We start from the raw sequence: 17,378 nt of genomic DNA on the forward strand, positions 1-17,378 counted from the left end.
ATATATTCTATATTCCCACCAAGATGGGAATTTTGCCAGTTGCCGGGAGTTTGTCTTTTCCTGTTCTGATTCCAGAAATAGGAAAATAACTTCACATTTAGTTTGGAGACCCACTATACCCAGTGTGAAATAGTCCTAAGCTAAAATTCCATTGATCACCTGACCTCCATAGTCCCTATCCTGATTGGTGGGCCACAGATATTTTTTGATCTCTTGAGATGTGTTAGTTCAGAGCCACTGTTGAATAATCTCCAAAAAGACTCATATTTCCTTTTCCCCATTGCACAGTCACCCTAATAAAAGGCCAGTGATCCCTTTGGGGAAGGCTGGAAGAAAGAAGAATGTAAATATGATGCAATATAAAATTTTAGCTAAAAGATAATTGAATATGAAAGTAGTATACTATAAAAATATATTGGAGCCAAACTGAAACCATCTTTTCCAAAAACAAGACATGGGAGCCAGTAGAGAAAGATGTAGGATAAATTTTGAAATCATCCTAGTATTAAAATGATGATATAAGTGCTTGTGTAAGTTTAACGTGTCTGCAAATAAAAATGAACACTCAATTACGTTATAATGAAATAGCTTACTGAGTATAACATACTTAAATGCATGATCCATGACATTACTGTGGTCTTCCATATGGATGACTTTATTCTGTGCTGGGGATCTAGTTTGCCTTCAGTGTTTACTAGTTGTAATATGTTGTCTTTCCAGCAACTCTTCTTGAGTATTTTCTGAGAACAGCGTCTCCTGTTCTTTTGAAGTGTGACCACCTCCACAATTTTTAAAAATTCTGGTCCACTATCAGTTTCATTACTCTGGTCACAAAGATGGCCAATCTGAATCCTTTCCTGAAAATTTATTCAGAGATGTGAGGAGGGGCCTCTACTTTCTCTGTGGTGGATTAGCTATTTACCCTCTTCTCCCTTCTTCTGCCGCTGCCACGGGAGGGAGACATTCAGCACACAGTGGGAGGAGTGGAGACCAGCACAGAGAAACCTGACACAGATACTGATTTTTTCAGACTCTGATGATGGGAGGGATTGGGGGCAGGAGGAAAAGGGGACGACAGAGGATGAGATGGCTGGATGGCATCACTGACTCGATGGACGTGAGTTTGAGTGAACTCCGGGAGTTGGTGAGGGACAGGGAGGCCTGGCGTGCTGCGATTCATGGGGTCGCAGAGAGTCAGACACGACTGAGTGACTGATCTGATCTGATCTGATGTCTTTCACAGTAATGTGAAGTAGTCAAACTCCTGTATATTTCAGAGCCTTTTGTGAAATGACTCCTGAACAAATCTAATTCAATCCCTCAACCCCATCCAGCTAGACTAAATTTTCTAGACTACTAAATTGTTCACATCATTCCTCATTCAGAAAATTCCCATGTCCTCACTGTCAAGTGCATTGACTTTTTGAGTCAGTATAAATTTTGGCTCCTTGGCGAATAAGCAGGTCTCTTCATCTCTGTAAGCCTCCTGGTCCAAATACCTAGTTCTCTGGATACCTGAGAGATGAAAACACGATCACAGAAATATAGAACATTTGGTGTAGTCCTGGGGCATGATGAGCACTCCCTGAGAAGGTCCTGACTCCTGAGCATGGCTGAGCAGGGCTCCACAGCTGGCAGCATCCTCCCCTCCCTCTTCACCTCACTAAACTCTTTTGCCTCCAAACAGGCTTAGGAGCCATTCCCCAATAAGCCGTATGTTCCCGCCTATATGGCTTGCCTCCTGCCCTTTATCTACCTATCTACATTTAGCCTGTTCTTTAAAACTCAGTGAAATCAGGGACTTCCCTGGTGGTCCAATGGCTAAGATTCTGAACTCCAATGCAGGGGGCCTAGTTTCAATTCCTAGTCAGGGAACTAGATCCTGCAACTTTGAGTTCTCATGGCACAACTAAAGATGCTGAAGGCCACAACTAAGACCCAGTGCAGACAAATAAATAAATATATATTTTTTAAATCAGTAAAGTGGCATTGAAACATTATAATAGCATATATGAAACGAATCGCCAGTCCAGGTTCGATGCATGATACAGGATGCTTGGGGCTGGTGCACTGGGATGACTCAGAGGGATAGTTTGGGGAAGGAGGTGGGAGGAGGGTTCAGGATGGGGAACACGTGTATACCATGGCGGATTCATGTTGATGTATGGCAAAACCAATACAATGTTAAAAAAATATATATTAGTAAAGTCAATCCCATCTCTCCTAAGACATTTTCAACTAACCATCCTAAAGTGATTATTTCCTTCTCCAAGTCCCTGAAACACACTCTTGCCTGTGTTTTTAGTCTGGTGATTAATCCTATAATACCTGGATCTTCTGTTTTCCCTTCAACCTGTTACATATTTTGCATTATTTTTTATGATGAAACTTTTTTTTAAATTTATTTCTAACTGGAGGATAATTGCTTCAAAATAGTGTGTTGGTTTCTGGCTATACATCAACATGAATCAGCCATAGGTATACATATATCTCCTCCCTCTTGAACCTCCCTCCAACGTCCCACTACATCCTACCCCTCTAGGTTGTAACAGAGCACGTGTTTGCGCTCCATGCGTCATACAGCAATTCCCATTGGCTATCATTTTCACATATGGTAATGTGTATGTTTCCATACTACTCTCTCAATTATCCCCCCCTCTCCTTTCCCCGCTGTGTCCACAAGTCTATTCTCTGCATCTCCATCACTGCCCTGCAAATAGCGTCATCCGTACCTTTTCTCTAGATTCCACGTGCATGCGTGCCAAGTTGCATCAGTTGTGTATGATTCTTTGCAACACCATGGACTGTAGCCCACCAGGCTCCTCTGTCCATGGGATTCTCCAGGCAAGAATACTGGAGTGGGTTGCCATGCCCTCCCAGGGGATCTTCCTGACCCAGGGATTGAACCTACGTCTCCTGCAGTTCCTGCATTGTTAGGCAGATTCTTTACTGCTGAGCCACCAAAGAAGCCTTCTAGATTCCATATATGTGCATTAATAGACAATATTTATTTTTCTTTTTCATACTTATTTCACTCTGTTTAATGGGCTCTGGGTTCATCCACCTCAGAACTGACTCAGATGTGTTCCCTTTTATGGGGAAAAGGAGTACGTCAAGGCTGTGTATTGTCACCCTGCTCATTTAACTTCTATGCAGAGTACATCATGAGAAACGCTGGGCTGTAGGAAGCACAACTTAGAATCAAGATTGCTGGGAGAAATATCAGTAACCTCCCAGCAATCTTGATTCCAAGATATGCAGATGACACCACCCTTATGGCAGAAAGTGAAGAAGAACTAAAGAGCCTCTTGATGAAGGTGAAAGAAGAGAGTGAAAAAGTTGGCTTAAAGCTCAACATTCAGAAAACTCATGGCATCTGGTCCCATCACTTCATGGCAAATAGATGGGGGAACAGTGAAAACAGTGGCTGACTATTTTTCTGGGCTCCCAAATCACTGCAGATGGTGATTGCAGCCATGAAATTAAAAGACACTCCTTGGAAGGAAAGTTATGACCACCCTAGACAGCATATTAAAAAGCAGAGACATTACTTTGTCCACAAAGGTCCGTCTAGTCAAGGCTATGGTTTTTCCAGTGGTAATGTATAGGTGTCAGAGTTGGACTATAAAGAAAGTTGAGCCCCGAAGAATTGATGCTTTTGAACTGTGGTGTTGGAGAAGACTCTTGAGAGTCCCTTGGACTGCAAGGAGATCCATCCAGTCCATCATAAAGCAGATCATTAGAAGGACTGATGTTGAAGCTGAAACTCTACCTTGGCCACCTGATGCGAAGAGCTGACTCATTTGAAAAGACCCTGATGCTGGGGAAGATTGAGGGCAGGAGGAGAGGGGGATGACAGAGGATGAGATGGTTGGATGGCATCACCGACTCAATGGACATGGGTTTGGGTAGACTCTGAGAGTTGGTGATGGACAGGGAGGCCTGGCATGCTGCGATTCATGGGGTCGCAAAGAGTCTGACACGACTGAGCAACTGAACTGAATATTGCATTGCATATATGTACCACAGCTTCTTTATCCATTCACCTGTCCATGTATATCTAGGTTGCTTCAATATCCTAGCTATTGTAAATAGTGCTGCAATGAATATTTGGTACATGTGTCTTCTTTAGTTATGGTTTTCTCAGAGTGTATGCCCAGTAGTGGGATTGTTGGGTCATATGGTGGTTTTATTTCTAGTTTTTTAAGGAAGGAATCTCCATACTGTTCTGCATAGTGGTTATATTAATTTATATTCCCACCAACAGTGCAAGAGGGTTCTCTTTTCTGTGCACCCTCTCCAGCATTTATTGTTTGTAGATTTTTTGGTGATGGTCATTCTGACCACTGTGATACCTCATTGTAGTTTTGATTTGCATTTCTCTAATAACAAAATCACTGCAGATGGTGATTGCAGCCATGAAATTAAAAGACGCTTACTCCTTGGAAGGAAAGTTATGACCAACCTAGATAGCATATTCAAAAGCAGAGATACTACTTTGCCAACAAAGGTCCGTCTAGTCAAGGCTATGGTTTTTCCAGTGGTCATGTATGGATGTGAGAGTTGGACTGTGAAGAAAGCTGAGCGCCGAAGAATTGACGCTTTTGAACTGTGGTGTTGGAGAAGACTCTTGAGAGTCCCTTGGACTGCAAGGAGATTCAGCCAGTCCATCCTAAAGGAGATCAGTCCTGGGTGTTCATTGGAAGGACTGATGCTGAAACTGAAACTCCAATACTTTGGCCACCTCATGCGAAGAGTTGACTCACTGGAAAAGACTCTGATGCTGGGAGGGATTGGGGGCAGGAGGAGAAGGGGACAACAGAGGATGAGATGGCTGGATGGCATCACCGACTCGATGAACATGAGTTTGAGTGAACTCTGGGAGTTGGTGATGGATAGGGAGGCCTGGCGTGCTGCGATTCATGGTGTCGCAAAGAGTCAGACACAACTGAGTAACTGAGCTGAGCTGAATAATGAGCAATGTTGAGCATCTTTTCATGTGTTTATTAGCCATCTGTATGTCTTCTTTGCAGAAATGTCTGTTTAGGTTGTCTGGCCACTTTTTGATTGCATCATTTGTTTTTCTCATATTGAGCTGCAGGAGCTGCTTGTATATTTTGGAGATTAATCCTTTGTTGGTTGTTTCACTTGCTGTTATTTTCTCCTGTCCTGAAGTTTGTCTTTTCACTTTGTTTATGAGTTTGATGAAATTCTTTTCTCTATTTTAATCTAATCATATGCTCCTTGTAAGCAAAAACTACTTCTTTTATTTTCTTTTGTTTCTCAGGGGCTTGCTACCTAATAGTATGTGAAAGTTTAGATATTTCATACTGTTCCTTTGATTATAGATGTAATCTTACACTAATATTTATCCTTGTATGAGGAGAAAAGTCACTCATAGGTAATGTAGGAAATACCAGTCAAGTTGGAGAGGAAGAATAATAGAAATTATCTGGGCCTAGAAAGGTAACTGTTCTTTTATTGTGTTTTTAGTGTGTCCTTCAAGTGAGTTGGCTATTTGTATCCCAGTGAGAAATTACACAGAGAAATAGTGACTAAAATTCATTGCCTGTTGTTGACTGGGAGGCAGATGTAGAAGAGTTTCTGAATGTAAATAGTGCCAGCCTTGGCAAGCTCTACTCAGCTCCCACCCTTCTTCTGTGACCTAAAGAGTAAATAGTCGAAACTGAAATAATAACCAAGTTATGGTAGTTTTTTTTTCCCCTGGGTGTCCATTGGAAGGACTGATGCTAAAGCTGAAACTCCAATACTTTGGCCACCTCATGCGAAGAGTTGACTCATTGGAAAAGACCCTGATGCTGGGAGGGTTTGGGGGCAGGAGGAAAAGGGGACAACAGAGGATGAGATGGCTGGATGGCATCACCGACTCGATGGACATGAGTTTGATTATATGCATTTTAACAATCCGTATATGATAGGCTATACCTGACTGTATGCTTGTACGAAATGAATAGAGTAGGATGCAAAACTAGATCCTTGAGACGAGTTTAGGAGTTTTTGATTTACCAAACTTAAATAAGGTTATAAAGAAAGTATGGTTCTTGGCCCCAGTAGCTTCCCAGTCTAGATTTTCAAGCAATCTGCTTTGTTATGCAGTTATACTTAGACTTAAAGGTGTGTCCAGTTATTAAAGATCTACCTCATGTTCTATGTCCAGGGAAATTCCTTATAATACTGGTGTTGTGCGATAGGAATGCCATAATCAGTACAGGCAAGCGATGGTGAACCTGGCTTTCACTGATTCCCTGCAGTTACGTTTCCAGGAACATGATGTAACTTGTGGAATAGCCAAATCCTTGAGCTAACAAGTAGTGATCTAACTGGGTTTACTGCAGTCATTCTGAATTATTGAGGAAACTTCTAAGTGTGTTCTTAGTTTGAAATTTGGCTTACCAAAATCTTGGCGAAAGAGGTGCATTTTAAAACAAACAAAACCAAAAGAACATCTTAAATCCAAAATTGCCTTAAATTTGTTAAAAGTAGTTTAAAATAAAATTATGTGAATTAAAAAAAATTAAAATTTGAAATTATCAAATGTCTTGTTATGTGTGTGTGCTAAGTTGCTTCAGTCGTGTCAGACTCTTTGCAACCCTGTGGACTGTAGCCCACCATGCTCCTGTGTCCATTGTGTTCTCTAGGCAAGGATACTAGAGTGGATTGCCATGCCCTCCTCCAGGGGGTCTTCCTGACCCAGGGATCGAACCTGTGTCTCTTGTGTCTCCTGCATTGGCAGGCAGGTTCTTTACCACTTATGCCGCCTTGGAAGTCCCCTTATTATGTGATATTAACTAATATTTACAGAGATTAAAAAAATATTAAAGATTTTAGTAACAAAGATAGACCTATATTTTAAAATAAAACAATATAGTCTATCAGATAGGGATAGAATTTTTTTCTTTAAAAATTGCATGTCGTCCTGCTTTTGAATTCATCATGTAACTTGACTTGGGATGACCTGTTTCTAAATTCAAAATCAGAGCAGCTTAGATTATAAATTGCAGATTTTCAGCCTGTCCAAGTCAAGTACTTGCAAGAAACTTTTATAAGTCAAAAGCACATGTTACTTGCTTAATACATTTCATGAATAAATCAGTAAATAGAATGAATAATAAATAAATGAGTGAACCATCTGTCAAGGTGCAATGAGAGTGACGATATAGAATTTACCGTTACTGACAGAATGATTTTAATGTTTCCAAGTTTCATAGTCACTGTTTATAAAATAATAATAAAAACAATAGGTCAGCCTTATTTGCAGTGTCATATTAAATGCAATAATATATACAATATGCCTAACAATTCCTAGCCCATGATGGTAAATGTTCCCTTCCTCCATGCTGAAAATGTAGTCTTACTTAAAAAAAAAAACCTGAAATCTCCTTGCTGGCACTGAATAAAGACTTTTGGAGAGGCCAGTCTAATTGATGAACTCTTATTTCCATGATTTCTAGCATCTTATCCATGAGGATCATTTCCTAAAGGAAATTTCCATTCTTTACCTCATTTCTTAATCACTAACTCATATTTTTAATTCAGGGTTTATAAAAACTGTTGCGCAACAGTGTAGCGGCAATATGACTGTGGTTACTTCTTACAGACTTGTGTTCAACCTTGAAGAAACTCCTAGAATTTCTTACATTACAAGTTGAAAATCAGTGACTACCATTCTCTCAAACCTTTATTGAGTTTTAACTCTGCTAATTGTAGAAGTTGTAAAGATACACAAAGCATACACTTGGTCCTGGGGAGCTAATTGTATATGAGAAAAGACAAGCTTGTCTAATATTTTAGAAAGTGTGAAGTATTAGAAGAGAGATGTGTATAGATAGAATGGGAACAGAAAGACAACAAATGATTTAATCTTGGAAGTTGAAGAAACCTTCATAGAAAATGCTGCATTTGTTTTAGAGCCCTGGAAGACGAACAGGCATTTGCCAGGAGGGAATGAAGAAGATGAGGATGGGTGTCTAAATGCAGGAAGGCAAGTACTGAAGCCAGCACTAGCAGATATACCATTATGCTTATGTGTACCTGGAGCAGTTGTTTGCCGATAAAAAATCTTTTAAAAAATGAGACTATATAGAATTACACATGAAAAGAAAGAAAAGCAAAGCTGCCTTTATGACGTATGGAGGAAGGCTTAGAGTCACAGCTACTTTCTCAGTGGCGCACCCACGGTAGCAGTGGGGACTCTCGGAGAGGAGGACAAGCGTGGCAGGAAGCCATGTAGACCAGGGCTGGGTCACTTTAGGCAGATTGCGCCTTGTCCTCTGAGGGTTTAGGAGTCATCAAACATTTTTAAGGAGGCGAATAGCATCAACTCTGTTAGAAAGAGAGTGCTGGGCAGTCTGTCAAGTGGGTCAGTGTAGAGATGCAGAGTAGAGACCTGTTGATTGGGTATTCCAGGATTCCAGGTGTTATCAAAAGATGGAACTAATCTGAGTTTTGATTTTGGTTCTTTCTCTGCCAAACTACATGATCTTTAATCCCATAATCTTTGATTTAAAAAGGGACATTTCATGTGTACTAATTCATCTACCTCCCAATTTAGATGTCCCCTTAACAATGCAGAGGCTTGCCAGGTGGCTCAGTGGTAAAGAATCTGCCTGCCATTGCAGGAGACTTGGGTTCAATCCCTGGGTCAGGAAGATCCCCTGGAGGAGGAAATAGCAACCCACTCCAGTATTCTTGGCTGGAAAAATCCCATGGACAGAGAGCCTAGTGGGCTACAGTCCATAGGGTCACAAAGAGTCAGATGCAATTGGACACACACACACACACACACACACACACGAGCAGTGCAACTAACAAACCATTAGGCCATTGCATGGCTTAGAACATTTGCATGGCATGAAGTCTACTATATTGGAAAGAATCCCATTCTTTCTTGGTAACCCTAATTGCATTTAAAACCAGAAAAACAAGCAAAATCTTCCTTTATTTTCTGGCTAGACCAAATCTTCTGTTGAGCAATTTTACTAGATAGTCTTCAGCTATTTATGCATAGCCCTCAAATTCTTACTCACCTTTTCTTCTCCAAGCAAATCTTTCAGAGTTCATGGAACATAAATTTCAGACCAGTTGCTATCTTGGTTGCACTATGTAGATGCTCTGTATTCTCACTGTGAGCTGTTAAAACACAGAATCCAGAACTGATTCAAGTTCATCAGAGGTGGGTTGAACAGTGTAGTATACAATGAATGGAGGTTGATATTTCTTGATTTAGAAGTGCTACTTCTTAAAGAAGCATATGATTACAATAATATTTTAATAGCCAAGTTATACTGCAGCTCTTACAGAGCCTGTAGTCAACTCAGACCCTGTATCCTTTAGTTAGTCTATTAACCCATCCTGTCCTCAGGCCCTCTAGCTTGACAATAAAGGTCACACCTGCCTCCTGTTTATGGTTATTATGGGTAATATGATGTTAAATTAAATTTATAGGCAATGTTGTACTTGAAATTCAAGGTGACCTTGTTGTGCAGATGTAGTTTTAAGAAAGACAAAAGAACCATTGACAAGAAAGTAACCTATATCAAAAGTATATTAAATGGCCTCAGGAAAAAAATGTGTTTCCTAGCATTTTGCATTCTGTGACCCTTCCTACTTCTGTTTTAGCAATAAAACATTTAGCCTGACTGCTCTATAAATAGATTTTCAACTTATATTGCCAGATAATACATAATTTGATGAGAGTGAAGATGATTTTCCTGAGAGGCTAAGTTAATTGGTTTATATATTTTTGTCTTGTATGTGTCTCAGTTTTTCCCTTGGCTTCTAAGCCTTTGAGGCGAATGTTACTTTCTCCAACAGAATATTCTCTTGGCTGACTTCAACCAAGGAGTGACCAAGTCTGCTCTATATTTTCTGGCAATGATGTTGCAGTAATCAGAATAAAATAAGGTCCTAAGGAGAATCTGGCTCAGACAGTAGAAGTTACAGAGTGAAAACAAACACATCCTTACTATTAGCTCTCTACATGCTGGGAGTGGAACAGTGACAGTCACATTCAAGTGCATTTTTAAAACTGAGCAATTTCCCCAGATCATTTCGATAAGACCCCTCTCTTTTTATTGTATAAGTGGAATCCATAACCTTTTAGAAGGTGTGTTGTGTTCTTTACAGGTTGCTGAGCATCACTATAACACTGAAACTCTGTTGATTGTGCTGGTGAACTGGCTCTGAGGATTTAAAAAAATAAATAATAAAAAACACTGCCTATATAGTCACCACCTCTGCTGTGATCACATCAGTCTTACTCAAATACTTTGTGGGAACAACAGACATAGAATCCAAGTTTTTAGTTTAAACTTTTTTCATTATGAATCTAAGAAAAATATGAATCACTGACAAAAATTATAAGTACTCTTAAGAATTATAGCTGTTTTGTCAAGATCCTTTTGTCAGTGTTCTGTTGATAGACCTAGTATTTTATTTCCTCAGCTCACTGGAACTTTAGATGTATTTCATCTCTTTAAGTATGAACTTTCTTTAAGAGAAGAACAACGTATATTACTGATATGCTCTTGGACACTTTTAAAACACGGATTAGTATCTGCATAATACCATTAGCCAGGAAAAATGTACCTTTGGTGCCAGACAAGTCTAAATAAGATTTTGATGCATGATGAAATTTAAACATAAGAAATACTGAAAAATAAAATTTTAAGTTTTGTCAAAACTCTTCAGTGAATTACAGGAGAATAAATACAAAGAGGGCTAAAGCTAATGTTCGGTCAATAAGATGAACATCTACTCTAAATGATCTGTATTTCTTGGTTGAACTTTGGAATAAATGGGATACAATTTCAACCATATAATCCTATAATTTTGCGTGCATAGTTTATTATGGGTTCTTCCCCAGTGGAAAGTAGTTTTGTGAATATTGAAATGTAATGGACAATGTTTTTAAGTAAATTTCTATCCATTTCTAACTGTATTTACTTACTTATTTACCTCTGAAAGAAATGAACAGTTCTCCTAGAGTGATTCTATCCTTTTTTTCACACATCATTTTATATTATGTTTAATATAAACCTCATATATACAAAAGTTGAGTGAATAATGGAGTTATAGCTGGCATAAGAATGAATACATTGTCTTACAGGATGTATATAAGCTCTACTACACTTTTTGTTTTTCATACTGTGATTTCAAATTTCTTTCCTCTTCTTAGTCTGATTTTTAATCTACTAATCTTTCTGGTCTTTCTTGCCTGCTTGAAATCCTGAATCCCAGAGACTTACTGTCTCCATCACAGGATACAGTAAATATTGGGTGTGTTTGGTTAGAGAAGTGGATGCCTGATAGGTGGGTAAAAGAACTGAGGGAATCAGTGGGTGGCAGTTAGGTATGTGCATGGAAGGGTACAAAAGTGGCACCTCTTCCCTCCCACCAAATTGCTGAAATCCTGGAGACCTAATGGTTGATCTGTAATCTCTGGTGTTTCGAGTTTCAGCTTATTGCATTTTAGAGTATGCTTTAAAACTACAAAGCATGAAAAAAATAAATAAATAAAACTACAAAGCATGGGTGTGAATTTGGACTCTCTAATGTCTTAAAAGACGTTATAAAAGGCTTAGACTGTTAATTTTATAACAGTAGAACATCTTTGATTTTTCCTAAAATGAATTTGTATTTTATAAATGGGGTGTGACTTTATGGCAAAGATATGACTTCTCCAGAGACAATGAATATCTCAGTATCTGATTATCCTTATGGAACATCTGTTGATGTGATTTATGACTTTTTAAATAGATAGTGAAAGTGAAAGTCGCTCAGTCATGTCTGACTCTTTGCAACCCCACGGACTATACTGTCCATGGAATTCTCCAGGCCAGAATACTGGAGTGGGTAACCTTTACTTTCTCCAGGGGATTTTCCTGACCCAGAAATCAAACCGGCATCTCCTGCGTTGCAGGCGGATTCTTTACCAACTGAGCTATCAGGGGAGCCCATATGACCAATCTATTTTGTTTGATTAAAATGATAATTATAAATATTGGTTTACCACTAATCTCACATGTAAATTCATAGTGAGACAAAAATATGGAAGTCTTATTTATTTAATTTCAGGTTTTTTTTTTTTTTTTTTTTTACTGTTTATTAATTTATTTGCTGGTAAGTATTTTTCTTTGTTTTTCTCCAATGACTTTATACTGCTTTTTACATGAATTTTGATAGTTGACAAACCTGGTAGCACTTCTGTTAGGGATATTATGTATTTTTAACAGTGTGTTACAATCAGGTAAACTTCAGTTCAGCTTAGGACATTTGTGTTGTCAATTTGGAAATCCTTTACCAAGCCCTCACAAGAGTATTGACAAAGAATCACTTTTAAAGTAAATCTCCTTATATTTTGTCTAGACTACTAAGTACTAACTACATCTTCTCTGCAGAGAATCAGATTAGGCCAGGAGAGTTTTATGTCTTCATTATGCCATTATTGCAGTGCATGGTGTTTGGATAAAATATAATTTCCTGGTATCTCTAAGTAGGATATAAATAAGCAAAAACTTTTTAGGAATAATAGCAATTTCATTACATTCACATGAGAACCTCATATATGTGCTTATCAAAATATTTATTGCTATAATAAACCATAAAATTGCTCGATATTAATTAAATAGATGTTACATATTCAGTTGGCTAGTAAAGTTTAATTGATTTGCATTTCTGGATATTGAGGAAACAAAATAGTTTATTAAATAAAAAATTACTTCTGAGACATGTAACAGTTTAAGGGTTAGTATAGATATTTAATCCCTTGATGAAAGGTCTGTAATATCTGCAATATTTGGAAAGCCTTACATAAAATATATTTGCATTATTGCTAGAAAGCAGTGGGAATAAATGATAGCATTTTGTTTGTTAGCATGCCATGATGTGCCCCTGAGTTACAGTATATTTGAGACTATAACAATTCTGATGAAATAAAGTTAAATACAGATGAAGTATTTTAAGTGACTGTCATCCATTTTTGAGTGTACTTCAGCATCTCAGTATTAAATACCACAATTGTCCTTAAGTTCACAAGGGTTGCCAAGATGTGTGGGTCAAGTATGCTAAAATTTTAAAAGTATATTCTAGAATGTGTATTATTTTTTTTCTTGACAGGTTAAAACCTATGATATTTAGAATGGAAGCATTAAATATTACATAAATTATTTCTAGCCTTTTTTTTTTCAGTGCAGTGGTTAGTTTTCATGGAGAGACCAATTTAATCTGCGTGAATTAAAAAAACCAGATTATTGGGACTTCCCTGGTGGTCCAATGGCTAGGACTCCAGGCTCCAAATGTAGGGGGCCCAGGTTTGATCCCTGGCTTGGGAACTAAATCCCGCACACTCTAACTAAAGATCCAGAACAGCCAAATAAACAAATAAAACTAATTTTAAATGCTCTCTATTTCTTAAAGAAAAAAGCAAAAAACATCATTACTCTTTACATTTCATTTGTGTGTTGATTATCCTTATTGATCATCAATCTGCATAAAAATAATTTTATTAATTTTTAGAAGTGATTGAGAAGTATGCATTTAGTACTTGGAGAGGGTACTTTATTTGTAGTTGAAGAAGAATGTGTTTTATTTCAAGGATTATTGTTTAGTTCCTTAGTCGTGTCCAGCTCTTTGTGATGCCATGGACTGTAGCACACCAGGCCTCCCTGTCCTTCACCATCTCCAAGAGCCTGCTCAAACTGTCCATTAAGTCAGTGATGCCATCCAACCATCTCATTCTCTGTCATCCCTTTCTCCTCCTGCCTTCAGTCTTTCCCAGCACCAGGGTCTTTTCTAATGAGTCACCTGTTTGCATCAGGTGGCCAAACTGTTGGAGCGTCAGCTCCAGCATCAGTCCTTCCAATGAATATTCAGGATTGATTTCCTTTATGATTGACTTGTTTGATCTCCTTGCAGTCCAAGGGACTCTCAAGAGCCTTCTCCAACACCATAGTTCAAAAGCATCAATTCTTAGGCGTTCAGTCTGCTTTATGGTCGAGTGCTCAAATCCATACAGGGCTACTGGAAAAACCATAGCTTTGACTGGACAGATCTTTGTTGGCAAAGTAATGTCTCTGCTTTTTAGTATGCTGTCTAGGTTTGTTATAACGTTTCTTCTAAGAGGCGAGCATCTTTTAATTTCATGGCTGTAGTCACCATCTGAAGTGATTTTGGAGCCCAAGAAAATAAAATTGATCACTGTTTCCATTGTTTCCCAATGCATTGTTTCCCCAGCATTGCCATGAAGTGATGGGACCGGATGTCATGATCTTAGTTTTTTGAATGTTGAGTTTTAAGCCAGCTTTTTCCACTCTCCTCTTTCATCTTCATCAATAGGCTCTTTAGTTTCTCTTTACTTTCTGCCATATGGGTGGTATCATCTGAATATCTGAGGTTATTGATATTTCTCCTAGCAATCTTGATTCCAGCTTGTGCTTCATTTAGCCCAGCGTTTCACATGATGTAGCCTGCATATGTTAAACAAGCAGGGTGACAATATACAGCCTTGACATACACATTTCCCAATTTTCAACCAGTCCTTTGTTCTATGACCAGTTCTATTTGTTGCCTCTTGACCTGCATCTAGATTTCTCAGGAGGCAGGTAAGGTGGTCTGGTATTCCCATCTCTTGAAGAATTTTCCAAAGTTTGTTGTGATCCATACAGTCAAAGGTTTTAGCATAGTCCATGAGGCAGAAGTAGATGTTTTTCTGGGATTCTCTTGCTTTTTCTATGATCCATCAGACGTTGGCAATTTGATCTCTGGTTCCTCTACCTTTTCTAAATACAGCTTGAATATCTGGAAGTTCTCGGTTCATGTACTGTTGAAGCCTCGCTTGAAGAATTTTGAGCATTACTTTGCTAACATGTGACATGAGTGCAATTGTGCAGTACTTTGAACATTCTTTGACATTGCCTTTCTTCAGGATTGGAATGAAAACTGACATTTTCCAGTCCTGTGGCCACTGCTGAGTTTTCCAAATTTGCTGGAATATTGAGTACAGCACTTTAACAGCATCATCTTTTAGAATTTGAAATAGCTCAACTGGAATTTCATCTCCTCCACTAGCTTTGTTTGTAGTGATGCTACCTAAGGCCACTTGACTTTGCACTCCAAGATTTTGGCTCTAGGTGAGTGATTACACCATCGTAGTTATCTGGGTTGTGGAGATCTTTTTTGTACAGTTCTTCTGTGTATTCTTGCTACCTCTTCTTAGTATCTTCTGCTTCAGTTAGGTCCATACCATTTCTGTCCTTTATTGTGCCCATGTTTGCCTGAAATGTTCCCTTGGTATCTCTAATTTTCTTGAAGAGATCTCCGGAAGTGAAAGTCACTCTTTGCGACCCCATGGACTATACAGTCCATGGAATTCTCCAGGTCAGAATACTGGAGTGGGTAGCCTCCCCCTTATCCAGGGGATCTTCCCAACCCAGGGATTGAACCCAGGTCTTCTCCAGCATTACAGGTGAATTCTTTACCAGTTGAGCCTCAAGGGAAGCCCTAAGAGATCTCTAGTCTTTCCCATTCTATTGTTTTCCTCTATTTCTTTGCGTTACTCACTTAGGAAGGCTTTCTTATCTCTTTGCTATTGTTTTGAAATCTGCACTCAGATGGATTTATCATTCCTTTTCTCCTTTATTGTGTTCATATTTCTTTTTATATTATTTAGTAGACACAATGTCATTTAAGATATTGAGAATCTGAGTAACCTAAAAGAGAGTGTTTTCTGGGAAATAAAAAGTTACTTTAAGACATTTATAGTCTCCACAGTTTTACTTCCAATTTTAATTGTAAGAAGCAAACCAAGAAAATATATTCTTTTTTTTTTTTTTTTTTTGCATTTGAAATCTTTGATCCTCAACCAGGGATCAGACCCACCCCGCCACTGCAGTGGAAGTGTGAGTCTTAACCACTGTACTGCCAGGGAAGTCCCAGTATATTCTTGCTTATGGAAGATGAACCCTTTGTGTAAATTTTCATTTAAAAAGAGAATTGTCACTTTGAACCTTATGTCTTTGAATTTATTGGGATTATGATTTATTAAAATTATTGAGATAATCATTGCTTATCTTTAAAACTCAACCTAAAGTCATTTTAGATATGTAATCTGCTATATGAAATGAAACACTAAGTGCATTTAATTTTGGAATTCAGCCTTGTCCTGGCAAAATGCCCATTACATTTTTCAGATTATTTTAAAACCTAGTAATAAATTCTGATTCTGAAATAATTGAGTTTTTATTAGCCTGAAAATAGAGCACTTCTCCCAAAACCTTTACCCATCTGCCACGTTAACCATACAAGTTTAACAGGTGCTTCTCACTTAGCTTACACAAAGTATAGATTGGAAGGAAAATAGAGTCCTACTCTTGGGTGCACCCTTAGACAGTACTGGAATATGTAGAAACTGGACTGTGTCTTCTAAGGTTTTTTGTTTTTTCCTTTTAATGAAAGGTATTCTGACACCATTACTAGTGCCATTTATAAGACTACAAAGTGATTTATTGACTGAATTTTAATTGATATTTTGAAAATGTTGCAAATAGTGTATAGTCACTTTGAAGAATGAATTCACACAAAACATATTTCATTTTGAATATTGCATGGCTTCCTTTGATTCCCAGACTCTTTCTTATACCTAATCAGTATTGCTTTTATTTTTCCCCTCTTTATAGGTAAATGGGGGAAACGTCAGCTAATTTTTTTCAAGTAATTTTTTATTGAATCAGTGTTTAATAGATTTATGCTTTTTCTTCATTATTGAAATCATATTGACAGAAAAAATATTCATGACTTTGCTGAAATAAAATTTGTTGTAAATTGATATTCATCTCTCAAATATTTAAGAGTGGGCCTTTTCATTCCATTGTCTTTAGATATTTAAAGATTGTGCAGTTTACTGATGATGTGCTGGCTTCTGGAGATGATGTGCTAGTTTCTGGATATTTTGTTTAGAAGATGAATGCAGATTTTATTTGACTTATCAAGATTTGGAGAGGTATATACTCTTCAATGGAGAAGGCAATGGCACCCCACTCCAGTACTGTTGCCCGGAAAATCCCATGGACGGAGGAGCCTGGTAGGCTGCAGTCCATGGGGTCACTAAGAGTCAGACACGACTGAGCGACTTCACTTTCACTTTCCACTTTCATGCATTGGAGAAGGAAATGGCAATCCACTCCAGTGTTCTTGCCTGGAGAATCCAATGGATGGAGTAGCCTGGTGGGCTGCAGTCCATGGGGTGGGTCGCACAGAGTCGGACACGACTGAAGTGACTTAGCAGCATACTCTTCAAAACAGTCACATTTTTCCTTCTGTTACAATTTTGATTACCAAATATATCATAGTTATCTTTAGTT

At 38.3% G+C, this 17,378-nt stretch overlaps 1 protein-coding gene across 7 annotated transcripts in view; it reads left to right on the forward strand.

Annotated features, from left to right (window-relative positions):
• ARL15 (ADP ribosylation factor like GTPase 15) overlaps positions 1–17,378 on the forward strand; it is a 578,537-nt gene that overhangs the window by 410,973 nt on the left and 150,186 nt on the right. Inside the window, exon 6 of one of the 7 annotated variants that reach the window (XM_045163681.1) lies at positions 7,930–8,691. The exons of the other annotated variants lie outside the window; for them this stretch is intronic. Within the exon in view, the coding sequence (XP_045019616.1) occupies positions 7,930–7,992 (63 nt within the window). The 3' untranslated portion in view covers positions 7,993–8,691. Of the gene's footprint in view, positions 1–7,929; positions 8,692–17,378 lie in introns of those variants that run through there. 7 annotated transcript variants of the gene reach the window in all.

This window comes from Bubalus bubalis, chromosome 19 (assembly GCF_019923935.1).
Source record: "Bubalus bubalis isolate 160015118507 breed Murrah chromosome 19, NDDB_SH_1, whole genome shotgun sequence".
In the NCBI taxonomy this organism is placed as follows: Eukaryota; Metazoa; Chordata; class Mammalia; order Artiodactyla; family Bovidae; genus Bubalus; species Bubalus bubalis.